This window comes from Ciconia boyciana, chromosome 8 (genome assembly GCF_034638445.1).
Source record: "Ciconia boyciana chromosome 8, ASM3463844v1, whole genome shotgun sequence".
In the NCBI taxonomy this organism is placed as follows: domain Eukaryota; kingdom Metazoa; phylum Chordata; class Aves; order Ciconiiformes; family Ciconiidae; genus Ciconia; species Ciconia boyciana.
This window is the reverse complement of record NC_132941.1, coordinates 2,148,293-2,176,227: the sequence shown is the minus strand read 5'-3', so window position 1 is coordinate 2,176,227 and position 27,935 is coordinate 2,148,293. Positions and strand designations below refer to the sequence as shown.

The 27,935-nt window shown below is 38.9% G+C and overlaps 1 protein-coding gene across 7 annotated transcripts in view; it reads left to right on the top strand.

The window, feature by feature from the left end:
* Positions 1 to 27,935, top strand: part of MAP2K5 (mitogen-activated protein kinase kinase 5) — a 139,707-nt gene that overhangs the window by 11,665 nt on the left and 100,107 nt on the right. For all 7 annotated transcript variants that reach the window (XM_072869862.1, XM_072869861.1, XM_072869860.1 and 4 more), the window contains exons 3-8: positions 1,094 to 1,161; positions 6,005 to 6,074; positions 9,738 to 9,778; positions 10,520 to 10,587; positions 13,323 to 13,371; positions 18,459 to 18,523. In XM_072869862.1, coding sequence (XP_072725963.1) covers positions 1,094 to 1,161; positions 6,005 to 6,074; positions 9,738 to 9,778; positions 10,520 to 10,587; positions 13,323 to 13,371; positions 18,459 to 18,523 — 361 coding nt within the window. The remainder of the gene's footprint in view (positions 1 to 1,093; positions 1,162 to 6,004; positions 6,075 to 9,737; positions 9,779 to 10,519; positions 10,588 to 13,322; positions 13,372 to 18,458; positions 18,524 to 27,935) is intronic.

Here is a 27,935-nt window from a genome sequence, read left to right as displayed (position 1 = left end):
TGGACACTGCTCCCGTCGGAGTGAAGGAACCGCACGGGGCGTCTCAGCAACTGCGGCTTGTGACATTGGAGCGTGTTGTTGCACCAGCTGGTGCTAATGGGGGGGATTGAGCCCCCTGGTAAATCTGCACCTGCTGAATCCTGCCATATGTCTTTGGAAAGTCTATTCCTCCTTCAGATCTTCGTATTAATAATTCTTTCTGAATGCCTTGCTCTGCTGGAGCCTTTCCGAATCTTGCTCCCTTTCCTCTGGTTCTGTTTCTACAGCAGCCTCTTTCCTTACGCCAGAAGTGCCTTGTCTGTGTGTTTGTGGCTGCGCCTGAGCCATCATCACGAAACCGTGATTGCCTGGTAATGCTCCTCGTGCCTCCTGCCTCCTCTTCACCCACAGCTGCACTATGAACAAAGACACAGACTGGTTTTGCTTATTCACAAACTTCTGCCTTTGTCTAAATCTCTCTATATGAACATTGCGGATTTGTGTCCGCTTGTAAGTTACTGTTTTTAAGTCGGCATTGCTGTGTCATGAAGAAGCAGAGATGCCCGTGCATTTGTAATGGGGATGGGGGCACAGGGAGGAACTTGGCATAGGGCAGGTGAGTTGAGGTAGGGTTGACAGTAAGACCACAAGGTTTTAGTGGGAGGAAAACAATTTAATTATTTTTTTTTTTTTAATTTCTAGTAATTCTGATGAAAGAAACCACCAAAACTTAACTCCATCTGGGAGGATCGAAGCACACTGAGAAACTTTACTTTCTGTTTGCTGTGTCAAAATAATGCCTTGATGGGTTTCAGCGGGGGTTATTACAGCACATGCAAGGTGCTCGGCTTCTGGAGAGGTTTTGGCAGTAAAAGAACTGTTGAGAGCAAAGTTTTGAGCACTTTGTTCATGCCTCCTTTTTAGGTGGAATTGCAGTCTTTGTTAATTAATGTTTGGAATCATTATACATTCTTATTTCAGGGTACCTGTGTAGTTGGCTTAAACGTTCTTTGTATTTTTATTTGCTTCTAAAAGTCCAGGTGAAAACCTTACATATTGAAATTGTAAATATCCTTCTTCCATTGTTCATAAATGTAATACATTTCTTTGTTAGATGAAGATGAAGATGGTGATCGGATTACTGTTAGAAGCGATGAAGAAATGAAAGCCATGCTATCCTATGTAGGTACAGTATAACAAATGCTGGTATTTTCCATGTTTTTCCATTTCTGTTTGTGTATCTTTGCTTGTATCAAAGTGTTAATGTAAGCTGCAGTGTTCACAGTACAATATTCCTGTATTAAGTTCACAGTGTAATATTCCTATATTAAGTGTAGGTGTTTAAAAACTGTATCACATGAGATGTATGGACATGCTTGACTTTTAAAAAAAAAAAAAAAAGAGACTTGTACACTTACTGATCATATCATAAACATTAAGAATAATGCATCTTAATGACTTTTGCATTAGGTATAGTGCAGGCTAAATGGACTATCAATTTCTTGTATTTTTTATGCAGTACTTAAAGTAACGGCTCATTAAAAATGAACCCCTGGGCTCTAAAAATTTTTCAAAATCTACTTTCATCTGGAGACTGTTTCACCCCTCCTAACAGAAGAGTTTCATTGTAGCTGCGGGCTCAATATTCATAGAGGATTTAAAGACGTATTTTCTGTTTTTTAATATGAGATATATGTGTGTCAGTGTGTGCCTTTATATACAAGATGTGTGTAAAATCTCTATCTAGATACCGATAAATATAAAATCTGTTTACAGAAATAAAGTATGCAGTTACTTATTGAAACAAAATAATTTTAATATAGCTTCAGTGTATCTTTCATGTTGCAGATGTAAATGAAAAAAATCATTTAACATTTCCTTTCAAATGAAATTGATAAGCGAGAAAATAACAAATGGGTATTTTCTCTCTAAGCCAGATGGACTGCTAGTTCCTTATAAAGTGCACTTCTCGCTCTATTAATGGCCTTAACTTGGAACATACCAGAAACAAGCCCTGTTTAGTACCATTCGTAGGGGGTTTTGGTGGGACTTAATGACTTCAGTTTAGTCCTTCTCATCAGTTCCCCGTTGCAGAGGAAGCAGAGCAGGGACATGCTTGGATCACTTACATCTTGCCTGAGTCTCTGCTTAATGGATCTCTCTTGGGCACATATTCTCTAGTGTTTGGCAAAATGATGTAGCTTTGTTATTGTGAAACTAGCACATAAATACATCGAACCATGGATGTTTCCCGTGAAGGGGGCTCATGTTTTCTAGGCTCCAGGAAGGCTTCCTGAGTGAAATTCTGATCCTTTTGCTATCTGCAGAGGTTGTACTCTTTCTTGCCTTGCAAAGGCTGGGGTGGACGTTCATTGACTGGAAGTCTGTTAGCAGACCCTGGTTCAAAGAGCCTTTAGTCATTGCCTGTGACTTAATCCTGGGGTGAAAGAAGTGCAGGTTCCAGATGATGGTGATTGATCTCTGTGAAACTCAAGGGATTTATTAAATAAGCCCCTCTCATGAGCAGTTTTCTTTCCAGAGGAGGTGAAACCATTGTATTACAAGTTTGATATTAAAGAGTGTAAGGCAGTTGTGTGAAAGAAAGGAAGAAAAATCTTGCTGCAATGAAGGGGATTTTGTGCTTGTTTGAGGTTTTTTTGTTTTGTTTCATTCAAGTAGATTACTGGTGATGCTTCCCCACTGGAATTCCTTGTGTTTCTTGAGTTTTTTCCTTATAAAATGTCTGCCATTTTTGCTGTTGAACTGGAAAACTTGAATTTTCCTGGCACAGTCTTGAGATTTATCACGCCTTTGTAAGGTCATCTTTTTGCTATGCTTCCAAGCTTACTGTTAAAGTTTCAGTACATTGGAGTTATGATTGCTCAACTCTCTGCTTTCCCTTAAAAATTATGGGATGCCTGTAAATGACTTCTTTCTGCTTCAGCAGCTTTTCTTCTCTGAAAATTTTCCCTTCAGTTTTAAACTAGTTTTCTATTTGTGTTGCATTGATGGTTTAACTTTTCTAACATCCTATAGGTGTCATTTTGGGATATGTTTATAAGAAAACAAATGTTCTTAGCCTACAAGAAAAGGAATTAATCTACTGTAATCTTGAAGAATATAACTGGGAAGAAAAATACTCATTTTTGAGTATTTTGAGGCCTGCAACAAATATTTGGAGGATTGAACAGCTGCTAAAATATTTCTAGGAATTTTGACATGGTGCAGTTTGCCTCCAGTTCTGCTAGTATTCTCCAAAATGAAAGTGAAGGGTTTTCTTTCAGTTTAAGAACAAAAAATAATTCTCTGAGAATACAGATCTCTTCTGTCCAGGTATGACACTATAATTGGGGAAGATGTTTTGAATCGTGCACGATCTCTTATCTTTAGGTTCTTTGGTTTCTGAACTTCACAGTAAGTTATTTCAGGCAGCTCTTGAATTATTTTAGAGTGTGCAGAAATACTTTGTATTATGCCTGTGCAAATGTTGTGGAATAGTAAATAAAATTATTTTTCTGTTGTGCACTGCGGTTAATTAAAGACAGACATTGAGGAGCAGTGGAGTTGCACTTTAGCTGTTGTCTTGTACCAGTATAAAAAGGCAGTAATTTTTTTGACAGCCACTGATTGGAAAGTTGCTTGCAGCTTTTTGAAAGCAAGGGGTACATGCTCTGGATCAATAACTGGCAAATTTTCCATTAAAAAGAGTACCTGAACAATGTTCCAAATAGCCACTGGCATCTTAATTTTCCATGGAAACCTCAAATGCTCATGTGTGGAGGACAAGTTATTTTCAGACAATTTTTCCAGACTACTTGTTAACAGTTATTGCTGTCCCAAAAGGTTGACAGCTTACATGATTGATATTTCATTTACTTGTCATCACTGTTTGAGTAATGGAGAGGGCCATGTTTTCTTCTCTTCCCCCCCTCCCCCCCTTTTTTTTTTTTTTGGTAGGAAGCAGTCTCATGTATGTTTATTTTAGTTTATTATTCTAGAGAGTATGTAGTATATGTTTATACTGTGTGTATATATATGTCTTCAGGTCATAGAATGTCACTAGTAAAATGGTAATAAAAAAGTTTGTTTTTCTTACGTAGTTTTGGCCCCCCGTGGAGCAGGACATTCTTTCACAGCTCTATAACTATTAGGTACTGGTGACACGTTTTTATGAAGGGGTACGGGGACTTGGGGGAGGATTTGGCATGTTATTCATGACCCCCCTGATACAAAATAAATCTATGGGGTCGTCCCGACTCCTGAAAAACCTCTTGATCATTTAAAGAGTGGGCTTTTGTAATGAATAGCTTTGCTCTGTATAAGCACAGCTAAAGCATGTGTCACGTGGTTATTTAAGATGTGGATTTATATGTTTGTGCACTAATATGCATGAGATGCCCTGCTCAAAAATCTAGTGGTGAGATTTTAAGGAGGGCAATGCTTTTAGCAGCAGGCATCGTACTAGGCGTATACACAGGAGGTGGGGCTGGACGGATCTTTAAACCCTCAGCAATTTTCTTCATAACAGTTTTTTCACAAAAAGGAAATTTCTTCCTGTTTCTTGACATGAATGTGAAAAACAGAAGCACTGAAAAACTTCTGCACATAAATTGACTTTGATGTCCATCTAACATTTGCTTTCTATAGTTCACATGTTTAATCCCATTGTAAGAGGAAAGAAAAATGTTTTGTAACGTTAGGTAGTTAATAAACTTTTGTCTTTTTTGAGTTGCATAAGTAAAAAATGCTTGCATTATGGGAAACCATTGGTGTGAGTGAAATACATGCATTTGATTCCATAGAGACCTAGAATTTTTTTTCTTGTTGACATCCATTCTTGCCAGTTTGAGTAATAGTATCACAAAACACTGGTAACAGTGACATGCTGAAGTCTTAGACCACACTTGGCTGGTGAGAATTAGCATGAAAGTCAGCGGAGCTACACTGATTTATGCCATGAAGATCTGGCCCACAGCCAGCATGTTTGCTTCAAAGATGTTCGGCGATTGCAAAAGAAACGTGCTTTGTGATGTGCTTTCAATATTTAACACATCGTGATGAGAGATGTGTGGGTTATAGACAGTAAACTCGTAGCAAGGTCTGTCTCCTGCCCCAGGATTTTCTGGTTGTAATGTTAAATGCCCTGTCTGGTGGGTGTTCACCCCTCCTCAGGAGTGAGGGTCAATTATGAAAGGCTAATAAAGATTTTGATTTCTTTAATCCAAATGTTTATTTCTTCATTTAAGGCCACTCTTCATCCTCCTGCCACTTCTCAGGCTTCCTTGTACCACATCAGGTATTTTCTGTCTTCCTGGGTCTTGACATTCCCAGATACTTTTGCATCCCTTTTTGTCCATTCTTAGCCTTTTTTAATCAATAAACCTCCCCCTGCAGATCACTCCAGGCAGTCCCCGTAGAGCCCAAGGTCTCGGTATGTCTGCAGTGGCTTTCTAGTAACGCTGTTTTGCATACCCTACCGAGCATTAAACTTCTATGCTAAGGGAATGCACGACATCTCCGCTTATGTGGGATGTGACCCCAACTGCCCTGACCGTGCTTCATCACTGCAAATTCTTGGATAGTTTCCAGATTCTTTTCTCCCTTGGAGTTTTCCTAATTGCACAGGGGGTTTTTTTACTATATTTACAGCGTTTCTTTGTGTCCACATTTGACTGGTTTTCCTGGCTTCTCCAGGTGTGGCAACTGCTGTGTTTGCTGTAAATGTTTCATTTGCTCACTCTTCTGAAGCATTCCCAGGTTTCAGGTGGGCCTGAAACTTGCTTAGCTGAGCTAGTGACAGATCCCTGTGCTGGAGTCAGTACTGTGCTGGGCATCACAGCCCCTTACTTATGTTCCTCCATGCCACTTTATTGTGTGAACGTTGCAAATGGTGAGAAAGCATTCTAAAGGCTGATATGTACTATGGCAATTTAAATAAAAAAATGCGTTGAATTAAACAATCCATAAGTGCTCTTACTGCTATTCATACGTTACTGAGTAATCTCTTTCTTTAATCTCTTTGCAGTATTACTCCACTGTAATGGAACAGCAAGTAAATGGACAGTTAATAGAGCCTCTACAGATATATCCAAGAGGTAATGCTTAACAAATTCTAATCAACAATGATGATATCACTAAACTGTTTCATCAACAGTTATGTTTTCGGGAGGTTTAAATGCACATAACATGATGTTTACCTCTTAATTTGGATAGAAGAATTCATTATTGTGGGGAGTGTAGAGAAAACTACATTTATTGCATATAAAATAGCCAATTTACTGGAGTAAATTAGACTAACGAGATTCAGTTTGCATAGTACATATTTATGTACATTTAAAAAACTCATTGGTGATGGTTCTGCATGTATTCAGACCAAAGCAGATGAATAACTTAAGTTTGGGATACTTAGGAAAATTGGGTTTTGTTAAGATCTTTTAATATCATTAATCAGCCTAGGAGACTTGGGGCATGTGACTGTCATTGTTCATTTTGAAAATGGAAACATGTCTGTCACGGAAGCTCTATGCGTGACACATTTTATTTGAGATTCGGGCACTTAGTGGTATCAAAGTGATCGCTAGTACTTTAATAGTTCTCCTCAACAGGGAAAGATGTAATCAATTATGTGGGCTGAGGCAATTAAAAAATAGGTCATCTACATCCATCCTGAACAAAAATCCGTAGGCAGCTAGTTAGGTTTTTGGGAATGCACCGCTCCCTCTGAACTCAAATAATTGTTAAAGAAAGGCTAATACATTACATAATTCTGCTGATTCATTCAGATGCTCTCACTATCCAGTCTTTGAATCTCTGATTCTTAATTGATGAAACAGATAAGGTTTAAATTCTCCAAGTAAATCTCCCAGCAATAAATTAATTGAAATAATTAAAAATTAAACTCTTCTCACTTAACTGATATTATACAAATAATCATACTATGAGTTTCCCAATTAAACATTTTAGACTTCCATTACTTACAACTCTCTGAAGTTTGAATTGGGCAATTAACCAACAGTCTTCTCAAACACATGCTAATAAGGTCTCAAAAGGAGGCTGGGTTTCCTGGTAGTTTAGTACGCTCCTATGGAAGAGAGACTTGAATTGAAGGGGAATATGGAGATTTTTTTTTTTTTTTTTGATGGCTCAGGCTAGCAAGATCTGATTGAGAGGGGGGACTCCCAGATACTCGAGCTGCAGGACTCCAGAGCAATGAGCAGTCGAGGCACGTTCTCGTGAAATGAATGCAAGGACAGCTATGAAGGGGGAAGCTGCGTTCTGCCCCCTCGCCTCTTCCCAGGCTGAGGTGCGAGGGTCTCAGCCTTTCTCCTGAACCTCTTTCTGTAGAAGGCCATTTAATTATTGACGTACACTCTGTCTAAAAACACTGACCACCACTTGCAGGAAATAAAATGCCAGGCTTTCATGTGGCTTGGAGAAACTGATATAGTGGATGATCCTAATAGGTGGGAAACCCTTCTTGGAAATACAAGGCAATTAGATCTGTTTCCCCTTAAGCAAACAGTGTGAGGAAGTTGTGGCAGGAGGTGCTCAGTAGCTGGCATGCCTGAGTATTTAAAGGGACATTTTGAGGTTACAGATCAGGCTTAACCTTCTTTTAGAGTCTCCTTTTGGGTCATTGCTGAAGAACCAGCCAAGTAGATTCCTGCTCCTGCTGCTTTCTCCTTTTTCTATTTCCTTTACATCCAAGGATAATCTTCTTTGACTGTACAGATTCAGAATTCATCTCCACGCTGCTGAGGTTATGATCCCCATGTATTATCTCCACATTTTCACCATTGGCTCAACTACGCACATGTCTGCTGGTATTTTCCCGTAGGTGGCTTGCCCCTTACTCTGAATTCCTTCAGAGCTGAGCTGCTGTTTCATCTTTCCAAATCACCACCTTAAAACATCTATTCTTTCTAGCTTACAGCTTTAAAGCTACCTTGTGCTCCTTTCGTACCTAGACTGCCTCCAAGTTCTGCCGCTGCTTTTCTGCAATATCGAACAAAGTGCACTTTCCTGCATTTTTTTCTGTCTTCTGGCATTTAAAGTTCTAGTCCTGCCTCCCTAGTGAACATCCCAAATTTTGTTAGCAGAAGCACTTTTCTTTCATGCCCTTTTGGCTGTGTCTCTCTCCATACTGCAGTTTAAAGCCCCATCAGTAACGTGCAGCCTTTCTGCCTGTAACTTAAGGTTCTCCCTTTTTAAGAGCTTCTTTTGCAAGCCCAGGCTTCCTTTGAGTCCTTTTCCCTTTCTGCCTCTCTCACTTCTGAGGAAGCCTCCCAGTTCCTGTCTCCACTCAGCTTCTGAAAACTCGTGTCTTCCATGAAGCCTGCCAGTAGTAAATGTCCATGTCCCTGTGTTACCTTGGCTGTGCTGTATTCATGTGATAAATTAAAGGTCTTTAAGGGGAAAAAATGGTATTTTGTCCATTTAAAAAAAAAAATGCATTGTTGCTGTCTAGGTAGTAAAAGCCAGAGTTCTTTTTTTATACTGAAAATAAACCTCTGTATGCATATACATAAGCAAGAGAGTGTGTGCATACACACACTATATTTATACACATATATATCCTGTCTATGTTATAGATATAGTCCATCTATGGAATGCAAGGTGAATATACCATTTAAATATATATCATAAAAAATATTATTCTTCTAATATGTTGTTCAAAATGTTGCTTTTAATCTATTGGAAAAAATCTAATATGCTTATATGTATTTTAGAATAGTTTATTGTTTTCTAGTTTGTTTTTTTTTTTATGCCCACAGTATCATAATATTTTTCTTCTTTAAGATGCACATTCTATTGTCATTTAAAGGCACATGGCCTGGCCCTAACTGATGTGTTTAATAACTATCATCTGTGTCCTTCTGACTAATAAATAGTTCTGTTTCCTGCTGTCAAAAATTGAAGTGAAATGCATGTGCATCAGAGAAAGAGAAAAATCAAATTCATCCCTCCTCAGACAATCAATCAAAAGTGACAGGCCCTTTAACATACAATTTGTAGGGCACTGTAGTTTTAAAATGGGAACTGTCTGTAACATGTAGCTAGAAGCCTTTGTGGCTTTAACATTTGACAAAAGCACATCTACCGAATGGAAGAACAAGGCAATATATAGTTCGAGAGACTTTAGGAAAATACTTTCTCCTCAAGCAGCGTGTCCCTCTGTAAACCCAGACATCATAATAAGATGCCACGTTTGTACATCTGTGTCCAAAATGTGGCATTTTGTACTGCATTTATCCAGCATTTGGTTTCTTGAGACTCACTGCTGTTGCCCCTGACATGTTTTTTCTGGATTTAAAACAAACTGTCTGCATTTGACAATATGACTAATTCATGATGTGTGGCAGCTGATTCCTTTAAAATACATCTTGCAAATATTTCTGTTAAATTCCAGAAAAAATACAGCATGTGAAAATATAGTGACATAAGATATTGATTTTAATTTGAATTACAAAAAGAATCTGATAATTTAAGCCAACAGTTCTCTTGATTTTGATGTGTTTTAAGCAGAAATTAGAATTTATATTACATGGTGTCAGAAAGCTCTTAGCATTTATAAATGCTCACTCCTGCAAGTTAAAAATCCTGGTTCGTAATTCCCACTCTGGGTCTTGTGAGGCACTTTTCAATCATTTCTCTCTGCTAATTTTGGTGTCACCCTCATTTCTTTTTAAAAGATTCATTTTGAGCAAATTTGTAAATGGCCCTGATGTGTTCTACAATTTAGTCAATTACTGTTTCAGCCTGCAAGCCTCCTGGGAAACGGAACATACATGGCCTGAAGGTACGAATTTCAATAATTGTTTCAGTAAAGTTAGATGGATTTGTAATGCTGTGTTCCACTTATTGAAATGTCAAATAAAACTGCACTTTCTTGAGCTCTGACAAGCAGATTTTTTTTAAAATTTGTGTGTGTGTGTGTGTGAGTGGGAGAAGGATTCATCTGCTGGGTGTTGGCTGCGATATCTGTATATACAGTTTTATTAAAAATGGAATTGCCTTTCTTTTTGTTTTTAACCTCTGTTAATAAGGTTCCTAAATGTTAATATTCAGTTTATCAACTAATGTCTGCTACTACTTCAAAGAGTTTAAAAAACCCCACCATGATAATTTGATTTCAGTAATTTATCTAAGTGTGGAAGGCACTGCAATGAAATTCTTTTAGGTTGTTTGATTCATTCAGGTATGCTTATTGCTTCTGTAGTCATACCCATTTTGAAATGCAGAAGACTACGAAGATATTAAATGATTGTTTCGTTTTTAAAATGAGAATAAATGGTGGATATATCATCTCTTTTTTTGTATTATTTAACTAAGTGTTTAAGATGTAAAGATAATATGTTGTAGTCCGTGAATTATATAGCCTGCTAACCTACATACAGGCGAGACCTCAACCATCGGCATGCCTAGCAACAAGCTAATTAACCTTCGTAGTGAAATGAGAAATTCATGGCAAATTACAGGTTAATTAGAATAGTGTCCTCTGAACACAAACGACTGATAAAGATTCTTTCCCTGCCTGCAGGTAAATACGCGAGCAGGGTCTGCTAATAATAGCAGTTCGGCAGTCTCGGATTCCCTTCCAAGCAATAGGTAAGAGTCAAGAACGGGAGCATATGTTTTGTTTTGTTTTTCTTTTATTAAAACAAAATGGAACCTTGTGTGCGGTAGTTACCAACGATAAGCTTGATGTTGAATAACTTTTTCAATATGACTACTGGGCACGCAGGAGGGAAGTGGGGAAGACGAAATTACCTTGATTCATGGATCTTGTTAGACTCGTACTGCTGGTTCTTCAGGAGAATTATTTTCTGCCGAAACAAATAAGTCTTTGCTGGGTATTTCAGATGGCTTTGTCCTTTATAAAGCATTGAAATACTGTTTATGGGTGAGCTAACTTGTTTTAGTTGATCTAATAATCACTGTCTATGGCAAGGTCTGTATGTTCAGGTCTTCATTGCTTATCTCATTCCAGGATTCTTTGATTTTAACATTTGATACCCGGTTCAGTAGGTTTATTATTGTGGGGGTAAGATTTTTGAAAAATCTGGTGCCCTGTTTCATACAGTTTCAGCAAAGTTTTGGAGGCCATCTCCCTTATCTTTCTTTTTAGATTCCAGTCCTAATTTCAAAACCCATATTAAGATCTTAAAATGCAAGAGAACTCTTTCTCTTTTTTCTTAGAGACCTGTTTTTAAATAGTGGAGCATAAACTCCCTTTTTTTACGTTAGCTGTTACAGGAAGGTGTTGTACTCAATACTGATGTTAAACAAACAAAAAAACACCACAAAAAAACCTTGTGTATACTTAAAAGGAAATAAGAAAAGTCTGGCTCCATCCTCTTCGCATAAGAGTGTATTTGAAACATGGGAATAGAAATCTCTGGAGGTCCCTTTCAACCTAAATTATTCTATTATTCTAATAAGCATATAATATTACATTTATCCGTGCATCAGCATGCTGCTCCCTTTTCTCTCCGAGAGCATTTTGAAAAAAAAAAAAAAAAAAGACTGACAGAGATGAACATGATCAAAGACACAATCATATTGCATTAAGCATGTTCAATCGGCGAAGTGTGGGTACCCGTTCTGGCAGACGCTGCGCAGTGCTGCAATGGTGGGACTGTCCCACCAACCTTGTCTTTGCGTGGTGGGAGTGATGTGACGTGGTTACCCGCTGATGAGGAGGATGCCACCTCCCGTGGTTGGCAGCGGTGCTGGAGTTGTGCTACGGGGGGTAGCCCCATTCAAGTACCACTAAAACCAGTTCTGATGCTCCCTTTAGTGGCTTTGCTAATTGTAGAGATGATAAACTAAAGCTGATACCCTGCGTCAATCTCGGCCAGCCAAGTTTGCCCCCATCCCTTAGGGAAGATTTGCTGTGTATTGCAATGATGAAGATCCCGTCCAAGACTCTTTAAAGAAAATAAATCTGAATGTCTTTATGAACTGCCGTCCTCCTCCCAATCCCACTGAACTAAATAAAGCTGCTTGCTGTTGCTGTTGTGCTTTGGCTTTCAGTACTTCCTGTACTTTGAGCTTGTTCTTAAAGTGCATTGAAAATGAAGCTTCTAGAAGATTCTTGTCACCTTATTTGGTGGTTAATTGCCATTCCTTTTCCGAAACCTTCTGCACTATGCGTTTTGTTTTTGAAGTAATTGAAAGTCTCTCTTTGTTTCATGTTCACAAATTGTTAGTCATGAAAGATGACAAGATCAGCTTATGTTTCCTTGGAAAACTTAATTTTTCTTTAAAGTAGCCGTGGGAACAAGAGGCCTATTAAAGAACAAAGCCACCAAATATGAAATCTGTGTTTTCACTGTTCTTGTTAATAATGATCTGTGATCAAGACACGTGCACATGCCTTTCAAGAATATATTATTTTGTACTTTTTTTTTTTTAAACTTCAGTAATAAGAGCAGAATGTCTCTTTGAGATTAAGTTTTGCAGACATACTTCTATCCAGGCAGCTTGTTGTGTCGAACGTACAAGGAACAGAGTTTGTCAGGAAAGGAGGTGAAGCAGTATTTTGCGAGTGGGTGGAAGTAGTTTGAAGCCATGAATAATTTTACCTACAAAACACACCAAGCTGATAGTTGTGGTTTGTTAAAGTTCTCTTACTAGAAAAAAAAATAAATATGGGTCATTTTGCCTAATGTAAGACTACTGACACAGGAGTAGTTTCTCCTGAAGAAGCACAGGGACTGGCAGCAGCAAGTTGACCTGGAATGGATGCACGTGGCAATCTGGACTCGCCCCCCTCAATTTAGGCATGTCCCTGAGCTGCCTAAATCAGGAGCTGTACTCACCTGCTGACCACGCTCCAATCTGTGGTCAGTTGAGGTTGTGAGGCATCATCAATGCCTCACCCTTCTGCTGCAGATGAGTAGAAATTATTGAGGGATAATGCCTTAAGGGGTTTTAAAACAAGATAAGGCACCTGAAAACTAGATGTGAACCTTATTTTCCTGTTGTTTTTTGAAACACCTGGTGTGTGAGGGTATCTTTTTTTTTTTTTTCCTTTTTCTTCTTTGAACTGACAAACAATAGGTTGTATCTCAAAGGGTATAGTCAGGTATCTAAAAAAGCTAGTTTGTAAAGGTGAAAAATATATCCATTTTTCTTAAATGCTCATTGCTTCTCCAGTTCTGCTGTCTGCAGTTTGAGGAGTAGCTCTGCTGAACATCAGTCAGCATTGCTAAAGTTAAATCTATTCAGAATATGTAACCATGAACTTAACCCGATGGCTTGTTTTTCTTACGGTTTCACTTCTTTTTCTAGAGTGAAATGGCACAGTCGTTAAAAATAATCGCCTCTTATTTTTTCAGCTTAAAAAAGTCTTCTGCAGAGCTGAAGAAAATACTTGCAAATGGCCAGGTAGGTGCACTGAATTGAGTCTTGGCTACATGCATGTCTCGTTACTGCCTAATACTGCAGTGAGTGGCATACCACAAATAGGTGGAGAGATGCTTACTGCTCATTTAGTTGTAATGTGTTCTTTTAATACAGAACTGGAGGGACCATGAAAACCTTCATGATATGAATGAGTTATGTGTCCTGATTTACTTTGATTGGCATAGCAATTTGCTTCCCATTTCTCAAAATGTGCTAATCAGATTTAGCTCCAGCTAGATTGAAGTACCTCACACATGTTGCGCTGCTGCCACAATTTCAGGGAAGAAAGTTAATCAATTTTGAATAACTAAGTCAACTGCTCAGTTAGAATGACCTTCGTATTTTTTAGGGCAGTAAATACTTAAATATTTAGCAGGTTCTTGCAAGGAACTGCTCTGTAATACTTGGAATCACCTTACGTTGTAGCTTCTTAAAAAAAAAAAAAAAGACAAACACCCCCAAACTAAAACAAAAAAACCCCAAAGTTGTAGAAAGCTGTCTTGTTACTTTCGCTTCCTGCTCCAGGCATTCAGATCCTGGTACCCAGAAGTGAAAGGTTTAATGTAACAACTGATGGACAAGTGGACGTCCTGGACAAACAGAGCAATCATTTCTTACCCATTTTGAGCTGAATGTCTGGGCAGGCTTGCAGTAGTGTAATGGCATTAAATATACACTGTTAAATTAAACTACCTTAAAAGAATCCCGGATTCTTCAGCAGCAACATAAATATGTTTTAATGTTTGTCATAGTGAAAGCCCTTTGATAGCCTTGGAGGCAGGCACCTGTCCATTGCGATCAAGCTTGCCTATTAGGCTCTATTGACTGAGACATCTGTGTCACTGCAAATAAAAGACTCTTATTGATTTTCTTAACTGCTGTTCACTTCCCCTCCATGTTTCGAAGGCTGAAATCTTAATTATCTCAGATGCGTATTCAGTGCCTTCACACAATGACCTCTCCAAGCCTCATTGGCATTTCATGAATCAAGTAGTTGTAGTTGAGCGTGTCAAGAAGATAAAGGCAGGTCTTCATGCTTGTCCTTCAGTATCACCTGTAACATTGTGGTCTAATAGATGAGAGTGCCCCTCTAAAATGTGAGTCGAACAGCCCGGTATTGCAGCCTTGCCTATTTGGCACTGAATCCTTTGAACACAGCTTGGAAATGTGTTTTTAAGCTTGTCAGCAGTCCTTACTTGCAGACATAGTTTAATATTCACAGATTCCTACCAGGTTGATTTGTTAATGTTTTAAAATTGTAGCTAAACGATCTATTTCTCCAGATAACTTAAAATCATGTGACTACCAGCAACATGCTTCTGAACTTTTAAAATGGAGTTGATAATTACTCCAATATTACTAATTTTTTTAAAGTAGAATTACTGTACGTGAGTAAAAGCCATCTATTTGTGATGGAGTCCATAAGCTTTATTTGGCATTTTATTTGTTCTGAGTAATAGAAATGAGTATGTTGTGTGCCCTGCAATAGATTGTTACAGATTTCTTTCCTGCTAGTGGAATTTTAGAAAGATGTGAAGGAACTGGAACTCTGATTATGAGTTTAAAAAATGTTACTTAAACCCATTAAAAAAAAAAAAGAAAATAAAAAATAAGTTTTAATACTACCTTTTAGTCACACTGCTCTGATAGGAGTTATACTGCTTTCTGTTGAGAGAAAATGCTTTTTGTTATGCTGCATTGTGTTCTGCAAAATTTGGTCACAGATCCGTAACTGGAAATAGGTTTCTAGTTGTAACTTTAACTTTTCCTCCTTTTGGGGGATTAAGTCACACTTATCATTACTTAAATATGGGTTGGGTTGTTATTTTTTTATTATTTTTTGGCAGTTTGTGCTTTCAGGCATTCATAATGATATTCCTCTAGTAGTTTCCATTTAGGTTTAATAAGGAATTCATATTAATCATTAAAAGAAGGGGACATGATTCTTCAAGATAATCAAATATTGACAGGTTAGAAATAGCTTTCTGCCTAGGTTCATTGATATAGGTGATGCGATATAAATATTTATTTCTTTTCTGTCACTCAGAGTAAATGCCACCAATTGATTCAGCATTGATATAGTGTCAACAGTTCATAAGAAACATTTGACTGGCTTGTGTTTTCCGATTAGTCTCTGCTCTATAAAGTGGGATTTACTAAATCTCTTCAATTGTCTGCTCATAGAGTGTGACTGCTTTCTGAAACCATTATTGCTTCGATTTGTAAAGCAAAGGTATGGCTATAGGACTTCGCCTCTGTCAGGCCTCTACATATAAAATAAGGATTAATTGAGCATTTTGTTTTTAATGATTTACAAGAGATAGACACTGATTTCTTTCAAAAACAGCGGGTATAAGCAAGGGATGTTTTGTTTGCTGATCCGTAATTGAAGTCTGTTTTGCTTTTTCATTAATTCTGTTAATATTGGCATCCAATCAAACTTGGGTTTGCAGGTTTAATATTCCAGTCTATACTGTCGAGTTCATTGTTATTATGTTATCATTTTATGATTGAGCATCCAGTTTTCCCAGTAAAATAAATAAATCACCACATGTTTTTGGCATCTTTATTTGAGCCAGTAAATCACACTTTATCTCTCTATCGGTTGCTGGCAGATCCTTGCTCCACCCCAGTCTTCCTATTTCACCCCAGGGTTTCTGGTTGCTCTTTGTGCCTAGAGACAAGCGATGGTGCTGGGCTGGCAGCGGGCGCAAGTGGTGCAGCATCGCAGTACGGCACTGCTCCTGCCGCTGCCTTTTAGGGAATGGGGTGAAGAAAATACTCTCCTTTTACCAGTTAGCAAAAAGCAGGAGAAAAGAGAATACGCTTTATGTCTCTGGTTCTGCTCAATTTGTTGCTTATAACTTGTGTAACTGCAAAAAAATTCTTCTTTTTTCGCCCCAAGAAGCAAAGATACAAGTATGTTCATAGCTTTGTGGATTCGTTTGATTTCTCTTAAGAGTTTTGTTTATAAGAACATTGCTGGGAATATAGGAAAGAGACGTTTGTTGTTACCTCAAAGAGTGGAGAATTAAAGTCCTCCAGCTTAGGAGAGCGGCACTCCTTAAACACAGTATGTGCTTTAAATTAATGAGTACTGCAGTCTGAGAGAAATTATGTTTAGAGCAAGGGATCCAGTATAGATTCTTTACACATTTTAAAACCCGTTCATGAATTATTGTTCCTTATGAGGTGTCTTTTTTTTTCTTCCCTCTCTTTATTTGTGTTTTCTGATTGATGCAATAAGCAAGATAGCTTTCAGGAATAAAATAAATTGTCATTTTCATCATAAACCTTGATACTTGAATGGGCCATTTCATACCCTCTTAAGACACCTGGCCCAGGTTTAACTTACCAATAGGTAATAATGTAGAGTCAACTTCTGCTTTGAGGTACTTGGAATTTTCTCAGAACTCTGAGATTTTGACCTCACTGGAAGAAATGCATAGAGGAAAAGTATTTCCTGTGAGAAACAGGCAAGCTTTTTATTCAGGTAGTGAAAGGAAAGAATACAAATTTTGGAGTTCATAATTTCTGTCCTTAAAACATACTATTTTAAATCAATTAAGTGTTCCATTTTCTGTCGGTAAGACATGCTGAATATTGACTCTTTAGGGCATTTCAGCTTGTTACCATCACTTACTTGCTCCAGTTGAAGCCAGGGGCAAAGTTCCTCTTATCTTCACTGACATTGTATGAAAGGGGATGCTTAAACATGGCTTAGTAACTGAAGGGCACGTGTCCCCACTGCATTTTAAAAGCCATTTCAGAAGTTGGATAAATACAGATAGTTAGCTTATGGCGAGGTCTGCGTGGCGCTCGCCTTAGTGCTCGTGGTACTTGAAACAGCTAATTTGAAGCTATCTCAGATGTGCTTACATGATCTCTAATCACATCAGTGATAGCAGACCAGACATATCATTAGGGGTTTTTTGATGCCTTTTAACACGCAAAAATGACAGAAAGTCTTTAAGCAGCCATGCCAACTCATGTAAAATGTTTAACTTCGTATCTCATCAAATATAAATAGTTAATAGAAACAAGCTAATGATTTGGTAACAAATTCCTAGGAAAATATCTTTCAAAAATGGGATTTGCTCATGCATTTATTACTTACAGTGATCAGGCAATGGAGGAGATCTTTTTGGAATAGCAAATGCATGCAGCCCAAAATTTACTCTCCTTAAAATATTTAATTTCAAGTATGCATGTGCATTCCAAAAATGTCTAGTGATTTTTTTTTTTTTTTAATAGGTGGTTTAGCTGGAAGATCAGTATAACTTTATTTGTACAGGAGAAGGTCGAAGTGTAGCGTTACATTTGAATTGCTCATCCAGCAAAGTGATGTATAATAAGGTTTTATAAAATCCATATCAGAAAGATCCCAAATTCCACCATGTGCAATGTACAGTGCTTGTATCGGGCTTTTGCTCAAATATCTGAGGATATCGTCTATCTGGAGAGTTGTCCCAGTGAGCAGAAAAATTGAGGCAAGCAATTAGTTGTGCATTTCAAAGAAAATTATTTTTCTTGGATAGCAATTCAAGACTATTTTTTTCAGAATATTTGCTTTAGTTAAAAGGTATATAAATTAAGCATTATGAAGGAATCCTACTGACAGAACTGTCACTCAATTAGTATCAATTATGCTGATTCCAGAATAAATCGTAAACTTTTCTAGCCATACTTAAGATGACAGTTTTCTGTTGGATTGTTTCCATTCACCTCCAACTTTGGCTTTGGTTATGTGCTGTTCTGGAGACCCTTTTCCTATCAGTATCTGTGACCTGACCCTCTTGAGCTATATTATATCATTCCATTTTGACACCTTTTATCAAACTTTAATGAAATGACCCAGGCAAACAAATTGTCATTAAACTTTCCATCACTTTGTCCCTTGGTATCGTCTTTTATAAATTGGACAGCAAATGTTGTATTGATCTTCTCGTTCTTGCAGCTGAACTTGAAATGACCCAGACTGCTTGTTGTTTATGGCCTAGAGTTGCTTTTCCTTGACATTTCCATCCACAGCATGACATCTCTTTTGTTTTTCTTTCTTTCTTGTGGAGATGAATGAACAAGACATACGGTATCGAGACATCCTCGGCCATGGCAATGGAGGCACGGTCTACAAGTGAGTGTTGAATTTCACTTAAAATTTTTGAAAATAAAATGTAACAGTGCTCTTCCCCCCCCCCCCCCCTTCATATTTGTAGCGAGATATAGGTGGGCCATTGCTGCTATGCAGAAAGGATTATAAAAGAAATTCTTAATATAAACTTTTTAAAAATTCTCTTTACATATTTACAAGATATCTGCTTTTGAGTGCCGTGAGGGCTGGTGCATTTTTATTATCTTTTTAATACTTAGCTTTGAATCCCTCCTGGGTAACAAGTTAATGGTTCACAAGTGGAACTTGAAATGTCCTGAAGCATAATGAATTGCCTTCAGTATTTGCAATGCCATTATTCTTGCTGGCTCACCACGCCCTTTGCTAGCCCAATGCTGAGAATGACGCCAGTGGGATGCGATGACACCATTGCTCTGCCTTTCTCTAGCAATTCAAAATTAGTAAATATCCCTTTCACCGTTGCAGCGACTTCCCTCCCTTGCGAGCAGCTTCGCACACAGGCTGATGAATATATTAAATGATAAACTCCCCCAAATTTTGGTAGTGAAGCTTATACCCTGCAGCCAGTATTAATTTTAATATTGTAAAGATTATAATAGCAGAGATATAGTTTTCTCGACAGGAAAGTCTTTCTCATGCATAGTGCAAAGTTTAAACTACATAATGTAATATCTGGTACTTAATAGTCTGCAGTGGTGTATGAAAAATATTCCACTAGGAATTAAGAAATCCATACTTTGTAAGAAAGCCCTGAGGGAGTAATAAAGGTTTCCTCCAGAGAGCTATTTACCATATACAGTAACCCAGCATCCCATTATGGTTTTGTTTATACCTTAGACATTTTAACTTTTATATTAACAATTTTTTTAAAAATGTTTTAAAAGCTACGGTGCATTTAGTTTAGTTTCTAATTGGCTGCCAACATTGCAAAACTACTAGCTTCAGTCTCCTTGCAGAAGGTTTAATGAAAATGGACTTCCAAAACCTTAAAGGGACAAATCTAGTCTTTGAATGGACTCTTCAGAAATCAGGTTAGGCTTGTAGATGGACTGTAGTTCAGAAATCTCATTGACGTTCTCTTGTAGAAAGATATTCCGAGATGAAGAAACTTGCAGAAACAGTGTTCTTTCCTTACTTTGTAATAAGGAAGGTTTCAGAAGAGAGAGTGTTGAACTTCACAGCTCAGTCAGCGACTTCTTGGTGTTTTCTGATTTAGGGAAGATTGCTTCCCTTCCCCGTGTACTGATGGAGGCTCCGGGAGTGGACGTAGGTGGGAGAAGCGTTGCAAAGGAGGGCTCTGATCCCTGTGGAAGGCACTCGAGGCACAGTTAGGGAAAAGGAATATCCCACAAAGTGAGGAAACCCGCATGCGTCATTGTTACCCAATTTGGGGTCATTTTCTTTAGAGAAGTAGCTGAAATAAGGAGCTAGCAATGCAAAATCACGAACTGCCTGAGAAGGCCATACCAGGTCGTATCAAAAGTCTCTCCCCTTCATCCTGTGTCTTACAGTGGCCAATGGCCAAAGTGTAAGGGATGTAAACCAAGGCAAGTGAATGTGTGCTTTGCTAATCTTTTTGCACTGAGGATCTGCTGAACTTAATGTCTGTCAACTTACATCTGCCCTACTCGCAAGGAACAGCTCTATTCCACATCTGCTGTGTGTGCATGGTCCGTACAATGAGCCAGTGCTTTTAGATGCTCATTCTTCTATAATATTGCCACATGCATAGTAAGTATTTCACATTTCATAAAATTCATGTGAGCAATTTGGATAAAATGCTATGTAAAGCCAAACTTGCACCTTTTGACTTCTTTTTGTATTTCTGAAGGGTAGTATAGTTACGTGCCTGCTTTTTGTTTAATATTTTTACAAAAATGTTTTTCTCTTGTGATGACTACTGCTTTAGTAAGAGTCTGCAGGAGTGATGAAGGAACAGAGATGTGAACACTCAAGGCGCAGAGGATAATGGCACAGGAGGGAATGCATAATACTTCTGGCGCTTCTATGTTGATTTGCTGCATTGTGTGGGATGATGGTGTGATCTGCTTCGTTAAGTGGTTATGTGTTGCATTTGCCTGCAATTTGTGAAAGTAAAAAATTTTACCTGTAGAAACATGAGCCCTCTTCTGTATCAGGGAAATACTTCTACCTTTCTTTTTCCTTTTTATTACGTTCATATTTTAAATTAGCGGTTGCAGTGACTTCACAGTATTTTCTCCAGTGCAAGTGTCATTCTGCACTGCTCCAGGGAATGTGCACCGTTTTTACGTGTGGACGTTTTACACATTTCTGAAGGTTGGCTTCCTTTGCAATGCAAACAACAGCAGAATATAAATATGAGATACGGTTTTCTCCCAAAAGTGGCTTCTAAGCTATGTGTTCCTCTCAGATCTTTCTGAATTTGTTTCTTGGCATGTTGGATTGAAGAGTTGTACCAATTCCCTCTTTCATCCCTGGAGAGCTGCTGGTTGCAGCCGTTGTTGCAGGGAGCTGGCAGTTACCACGCCGTGGTGATGTGCTTTGGACAAAGCACGCAGGACTTCCTACCTTGGAACAATGACTCCTTCGTAAAGGGGAGCCTGTTCTCCCTCACCAAAGAGCATCTGTCCTACGCAAGCCAATAAGAAGTTGCAAAATGGAATACTTACAGGTAGCTAGATCACACTGGTCATGGATAGAAGCCCACTTATATTTTATTCCAGTAAATCAATGAACATTTGTCAAATAAAATTAATTGCAAATGTTTGGCTGTTTTCCTCTTCTAGCATTCCATGCTGTCGGTTTGTTTCAGAAGAGGCTGTGTCTCGTATTGATCTGAATCTAAAGAACGAGCGTGTCTGTGTGGTATCTGTTTTTTCTTTCTTTCTAGCTCTTTATACTAAGTCATATCCATTATGGCAATGATATATTATCAGCATTCAGCAAACAAGATAGCGTGTCGCAGGTCGCTGAGCAAAAATTTTCAGCCTCTCTTTCCACGTGAATTAACTACTATTGAAATAGTTTATTGAGATTGAAGTATTGATCACTTTTCATGCTAACCTTGGCTTAAGGGGGGAGAGAGGAGGTGGTTTTGTTCTCTTTGGAAGACGCTATGTTTAGTTAGAAAATGTATTTCATTTATTTGGGTTCTTTACAGCTGCAACTGTTTTATTGCTTGGAGAAGATGTATCTTAGCTTTATTTTTATGACAGTATAATTATACTTTAGAAATACACTTGATTACTGTGTGTAGCAAAATTGTTCCAGTATATTGGCTTGGCCAATATTGCTATACAAACAACTTTTCAGTCAATTGAGTCTGGTAAAAAATCAATACTTTATAGCAATATTTCTAGTGAGAACTTGCTGAATCTAAATGTTTTTTCCTGTTCTAAAAAGAAGGGATTTTATAGTTGTTTGACTTCCTATTTTCCCCCTACCTTTTCATACACTATTTTCTTAGTTAAGGTATGATAACAATTATAGAGTTAGATACGGCAAAACCAGTTAATTATTCTTGCTTTCTGATTGTTTGTCTTTTCAAAAATGTGAGAACTTATAAATAATCCCAAACTGTATATTCAAAAAGTATCTTTGAATATACAAACAATCAGAAAGCAAGAATTCTGCCACTGGTGCATAGTGGGCAGCGTGTACCCTGTCTGGAGTAAAGATTGTCAAGGAGGTGATGAAATGTGCTGTAACAAAGCCTGAAAGCACCCTAGTGTCTTTCTCTTCTGTTTGCCAGTTCTTGTAGGTAGTTTACATCACTAACTGGGATTTCCACTTTCCATGGAGTATTATAAGTCCAATTCTATGAATTTTTGGAAACTCTCAGCTGCCATTATTTTGTGGAGATTTGCAGCTTTCCTGACAAGAGGGCCCTAAGACTGTTACACTGGTAGATGTACAACCTTCCAGCTCTGCGACAGACTTTCTAATGTTTTATCAACTATTTGATGGAAGCTGGTAGGATGGAGAATGTACAGTTCGGGCTGCTTCACAGCAGAAGAAAACATTTATATACCAGTGCATCTATTGTATTTACTTAAATTGCTTTTTTGGAAAAAATCATTCACTGGGAGGTCCGAAAGACATTTAAAGTCTGTGCTTCTGTGCTGCATCTTTTAGCTCCATCATTGGCTGCAGAGCTCTGAGAGACTGTTTTGATAAGATTGCTCCTTTTTCCTTTGGTGAAAGAAGGTTAACATTTTGGTTTGTAATGTGATGTATACATTCTGCCAGCCAGTCTTAGGAGTAGCTACATTAAATTATTTAGACCTAAAATCCTTAGTTGTGTATATTTTTAACCGAAGTATTACGAAGTAGAGGTATTTATCTCTGGCAAATAATTACTCTGTCAAGTGTTTCTCACATGGCATATCTAAAGTATCGCTATTTTCTTCCTTTACATACAAGCAAAAAAAAATATTCTTCTCTCATTTCATGTTTTCCAGTTTTTGTTTTGCAGTTGTAGCTAATGAGAAGTGAGATGGATGTTCAAGGACCTCCAGGGGATGGTATAGCCTTTTGTGTGCCTGGGATTCTTTTAAAATGTGTGTTATGTATGGTTTGTAAATCTTTGGATTCTGTTAGAGAGTCTTCAGCAGCAGCAAGCCATAACACTCTGTATACTGAAAGAAACATAGTCCCAATGATGCCGTAATTAATTTGTGAAGTTACCTAGTATCTGGGAGAGCAGGAAGAAAAGGGAGAATCGGTTATCATCTTAGCAAAATGCTGTTAAAACCAGACGGCTTCACTTTAAGTTGAGTAATTGGGAGAGAAGTGGCTGTTGATGATGTACCGCCCAGAAGAACTGTATAGCTAGGGAAAATGCGGAAGCTTAATTTGTTTGAGCAATTTACTTGAGCAATTTTGCTGTTCGGTTGAGTTGTACATTCCAGCATATGCCCGTTTCTTTTTTCTCTATCTCAACCAACCTTGGGGTGCCCCATTAGCACATTAAACATAGCGCATGGCAAGACAGCTGGAAAGTTGCTATCTCTTGCAAGACAGCCTGCAAACTGTGCCTTGCGAGTGTATTGCAGATCCTCTAACATTAGCAGGGAAAAGCGTTGTCGGTTCTGGAGTGAGGAAGCTGGAGGAGATTTAGCTGTGTTTGAGACTAAGGGAAGTGCAGATAATTTAGCTCCCTTTGCTGGAATGGGGATGGAATAGCCAGAGTTTATCATTGCCTTGAGGAGCTTTGGCTCAGCAAGGTTTGCTCCCTGTGGCTTGTCCCATGGCTTCTAATGCAGGACGCTGGTGCTGTCATGAAGGAGCTCCCTCAAGAGGGTCTCTACAGACCCAGTTTGTTCTTTGAAAGCAGTAACTATCGTGCACCTCAAACGTTTCAGGAAGCCAGTCTAAATCTAAGCAGAGCTGTTGCTCTCCTCTTCATTCGTTTCTGTTTTTCTGTATGAATATGCAATCCAATAACGATAATTTGCCCCTCTTTAAAATACTTTCATTCACAGATTATTGTGGCCCTCTTGCAAAGGAGGCTAGTGTCATCCTCTGCACACGGCAGACGGTAAATGGAGACAGAGAGGGAAATGATTTTCCCAAGGCAGCAAAGCGGCGACAGAAGCAGGAACCGAGCCCATCTCTGGAGGTTCCCAGCCCGGAGCACTGCCAGCCGACCCACACGGCTTCATTTGTGTTGTACTTTCCAGGGGAGGTTCTCACTGTGTTCTATACACGTTGCTTGTCCCAGCCTGGTGCTTGATGCCGCGCTGAAAAAAAGGAAGTACAGGCAGGTTCGATGTTTTGTTTGGCATTAAAACAAGTCTGTGGCTATGTGAAGTCTGAAAATCCCATCTCCCTGCATTCTTGTGTTGCAATTGTGGAGGCATTTGCCTTTATTTCCTTTCCCAGACTACATTCATTTTGTTTCTCTTGTTTTGTTTTATTTTTAGTCACGCTGAAAAGCATTGGAACAATAATAGCTGGACTAAGTTAGAAATACCCCACCAAATTTCTGCATATTATCATTGCAGTTTAAACAAGACTGACCAGTGATTGCTGTTCACTTGTTTCTTTTGACCCCGGCTATCACTTGCCTGCCTCATATGAAGATAAAGTACCCCCTTCAAGTCTGACAAAAACCATTCCTTTGCAGAATGGTAGCTGCAGTGAAAGTAAATAAATGAATGGACAGCAATCACAGCCTAGTTGATGAAACTGTTCAATTAAAGCACAGGCATTTACATGGTGTAATTTCCCTAAATTGCCAATGAGCCCCTTTAGACACAACCAGTGTTCAAATTGATTTCAGCATTGATTTTGGCTGAAGCTGATAAATTTCTGCTTGTTAGTTAAAGTAATTTTGCAGAAGACTTTGTACTGCAGTACTGAAGTGTTCATTTAGCTGATGGTTAAAAGAGGAGTTATTTACAGAGGGTTCTACTATTGTTCTGAGATGGGACAATTCCCCGGTCATCTTTTTACTTTTAATTTTTAAGCTTCAGTATACAATCAATAGGTTATTGAAACTGATTAAAATGTATCCAGCCAGCTGCCTATGGCTGTTTAATTAGAAACTGGATGATTCTTAAATTAAAGTTGTTTTGTTTGCATTGCATGCCCATAGCTTGGAAGATTAAGTGAATAGTAATCCTGAAAATCTGAGTTTGCTCTCGTGACCACTGAGTGAGGTGGTATGTGAGCATAGGGCACCTTGCTTCGCAGCCCCGTTGTGGGCGATAGCATCTGTTTCTTGGTTACAAATAACGCTCCGTGTAGTAGAGAATTGGTGGAATTTGCCACAGCCAAGCTATGCCAAGCTTATAGGCACTGACTGTTCCCTAACATAGAATACTTTATTAAATAATGCTTTTGCTTATAGCAGTGAATGTGAGATGGTAAGGGGCAGAAGAATGTGTATTTATGTAGGAATCCTTTTTTGCTATTATGCTGCCAGTGTTGTGTTTCAGACTCTCTCCTTAATCTCTGTTTGATGTCTCTATGAAGAACAGTGGCTTTGACAGCACTGGCGAGGTTGACGTTGATTTTTCCATTTCTTTTCACCCCAGATTCTTTGAAAATGCTCACTCAAAATGCTATAAATTAACTGCTCAGATACCCACTGATCATCATAAGGATTAGCCAGCCATACCCAGCTCCGATGGATGGGCCTTCCCCGTACATCACCACAGCTGTTTTAATGACGATGGCAAGGAGCAGTACAAGGGGAGCAATGCCAAAATTGTTTCTAGCATGTCGCTCATCACGAAGGTATCGGAGTGCAATCCAGTGCTGATTGAGCAGTGTAACTAACCTCACGGCGTTTACGCTCTCAACCTGCTCCTGGGGAAGAGCAAGCTTTCTACTTGAAACTGAACCATGATTAGAAGAAAACTCCCTTTCAGCTATTACAGTGAATACCTAGAAAACTTTTGCTTCTTGGCACAGTTCTCTCTCCTACTACTGGCCCTTACTGAATTATTGAACATCTCTGTTTTTCTTTAGTAGTTGTTATGCTGTGAGCGTCCTGAACACATCCCTTGTGAACAAATGGTTTGATAATGCAGAAAATCCAGCTTTAGGTCTCCTTATGGAGACATTTAAGCATCTAAACTGCCATCACCATAGGGTGTGGCGTACTTTTTGGCTCACTCTGTTGCTTCAGATTTCTTCCTAAAATTGTGATGGGTTTACTTTGTGCTGGCAGGCTTTATACTGTGTCAGATAATGCCTGTCCCTGTCAGTCTAAGCTTATGACTGCTCTGCTGTCTTTTGTTCTTTCAGCTAGTTTGAAGCCAGCAGCTGAAACGCATTATTATGTCTGCATCTGATCTGGGTTGGTCCTGTGGTAGTGAGTGACCTAGGACTGGTGATGGTGGCACCACAGCCTCCTCAAGCCGTGTCAAGGCTAAGCCGTCTCCGTCCTTTCTGCGTGCACAGGTCTCTCTAAGGAATGGGGACTGAATTGCAATGGAATGGGTACAAGGAGAAAGACTTGTAATCCAGTTTGCAAAGGTTGACCCTGAATGTTTGGCTGCAGTGGAGAAGGAAGACTACTGTAAGTGGTAACAGATGGAAATAGTAGTAGGTTACAGCATAAAAGAGGTGAGGGATTCATTCTGCTGTGCTTAGGCTTGGATGCCAAAACCGCCGCTTTCCCACAGAGATGGGTTAAGCGAGACATTTTGCTATTCTGCATTTTCGTTATGCAGCTTCTAGTGCCAATTTTGCTCTTTTGAAAAGTTTAAAATGTAGATACAAGTATTTTTTGTTTGTTTTCTAGTTCAACAACAAATCATTTTGCAATCAGTACTTAAGCATCTGTAATGGAATTTTAGATAGAGGGGAGGTTGGCGTAGATTGCTGTTTGAACTAGCATAGTCCCCATAAAAGCTCCTTTTTACAACTGCTGTGCACTTTGGATTTCCTGTTTTAACAGCCAGAGAGTCAGGCTAATGTGTTTGTCTATTGCAGAAGGCAACAACTGTCAAAGTGTTTATTTCCTAGAAACAATTTGAATCTGTTTCTTTAGATGGCCATCTGAGTACGTGACAATTCTATCATTAGACTGCCAGAGTCTGACCAGGAACACGACACAGTGGCAGTACTAGGAAAAAAGAGGGGAAAAAAAGAAAAAATTAACAGTAAACCAAATCTGTGGGTGATTTGCTGCATATAGTTTGCAGCTGGTGACTGGCATGTCAATCTGCAATGCATAACACTTAGAGAATTGTAGTCATCTTGCGCGACACTGACACAGTCATTTTGCTCTAGGTTATTTCTCACAGGGCAGGAAAATGTTCAGTTTGACTTCATTCAGTGCCCTTACATCTGAAGGTGCTGCTTGCTACAACCGTAGCTTTTTGTGTTAACTTTTTAACTCGAATAAGAAACCTAGGGCTTCTATGTGTATGTTCGTTTCTGTTAGGAAATACTCTGCCTCAGTCCCAGAGACCTTTTGTGCGTGTTATTCTGTGCGTCGAGTGAGGAGGATGTCTGGAGGACTTCCTCTGCAGTTCATCAGTGCAGTGCTACGGGTGAGCTGATACAGGTATGGGGAAAGAGGACAGTATTTGCAGTTCTTGTCGAGTGAAATGATGTCTTGATATTTGTAACAAATGTGTATAATGAATACATACCAAGGTGTGAAGCAGAAGGAAATGTATCTGGGAGAAAGGACCTGAAATACTTACTTTTATTTTTACTTTGTGGCCTCAGGTTGCCACCTTGGAAAGTTCAGATTGGACGTTAGGAGAAACCTTTTCGCAAGTCAGGTGTTGCAGCCCTGTAACAGGGCATGAGAGAGGCAGGGGAGCTCCATCCTTGGGGCTTCTAGCACAGAGCTGGACAAAAGCTATGGCTGAGCTCATCCACTGCTACAGTCCCGCTTCAAGAGGGAGGTTGGATTAGATGGTGTGCAGAGGTCCCTTTCCAGCACCCTTTCGTCTACTAAAAGCATTGT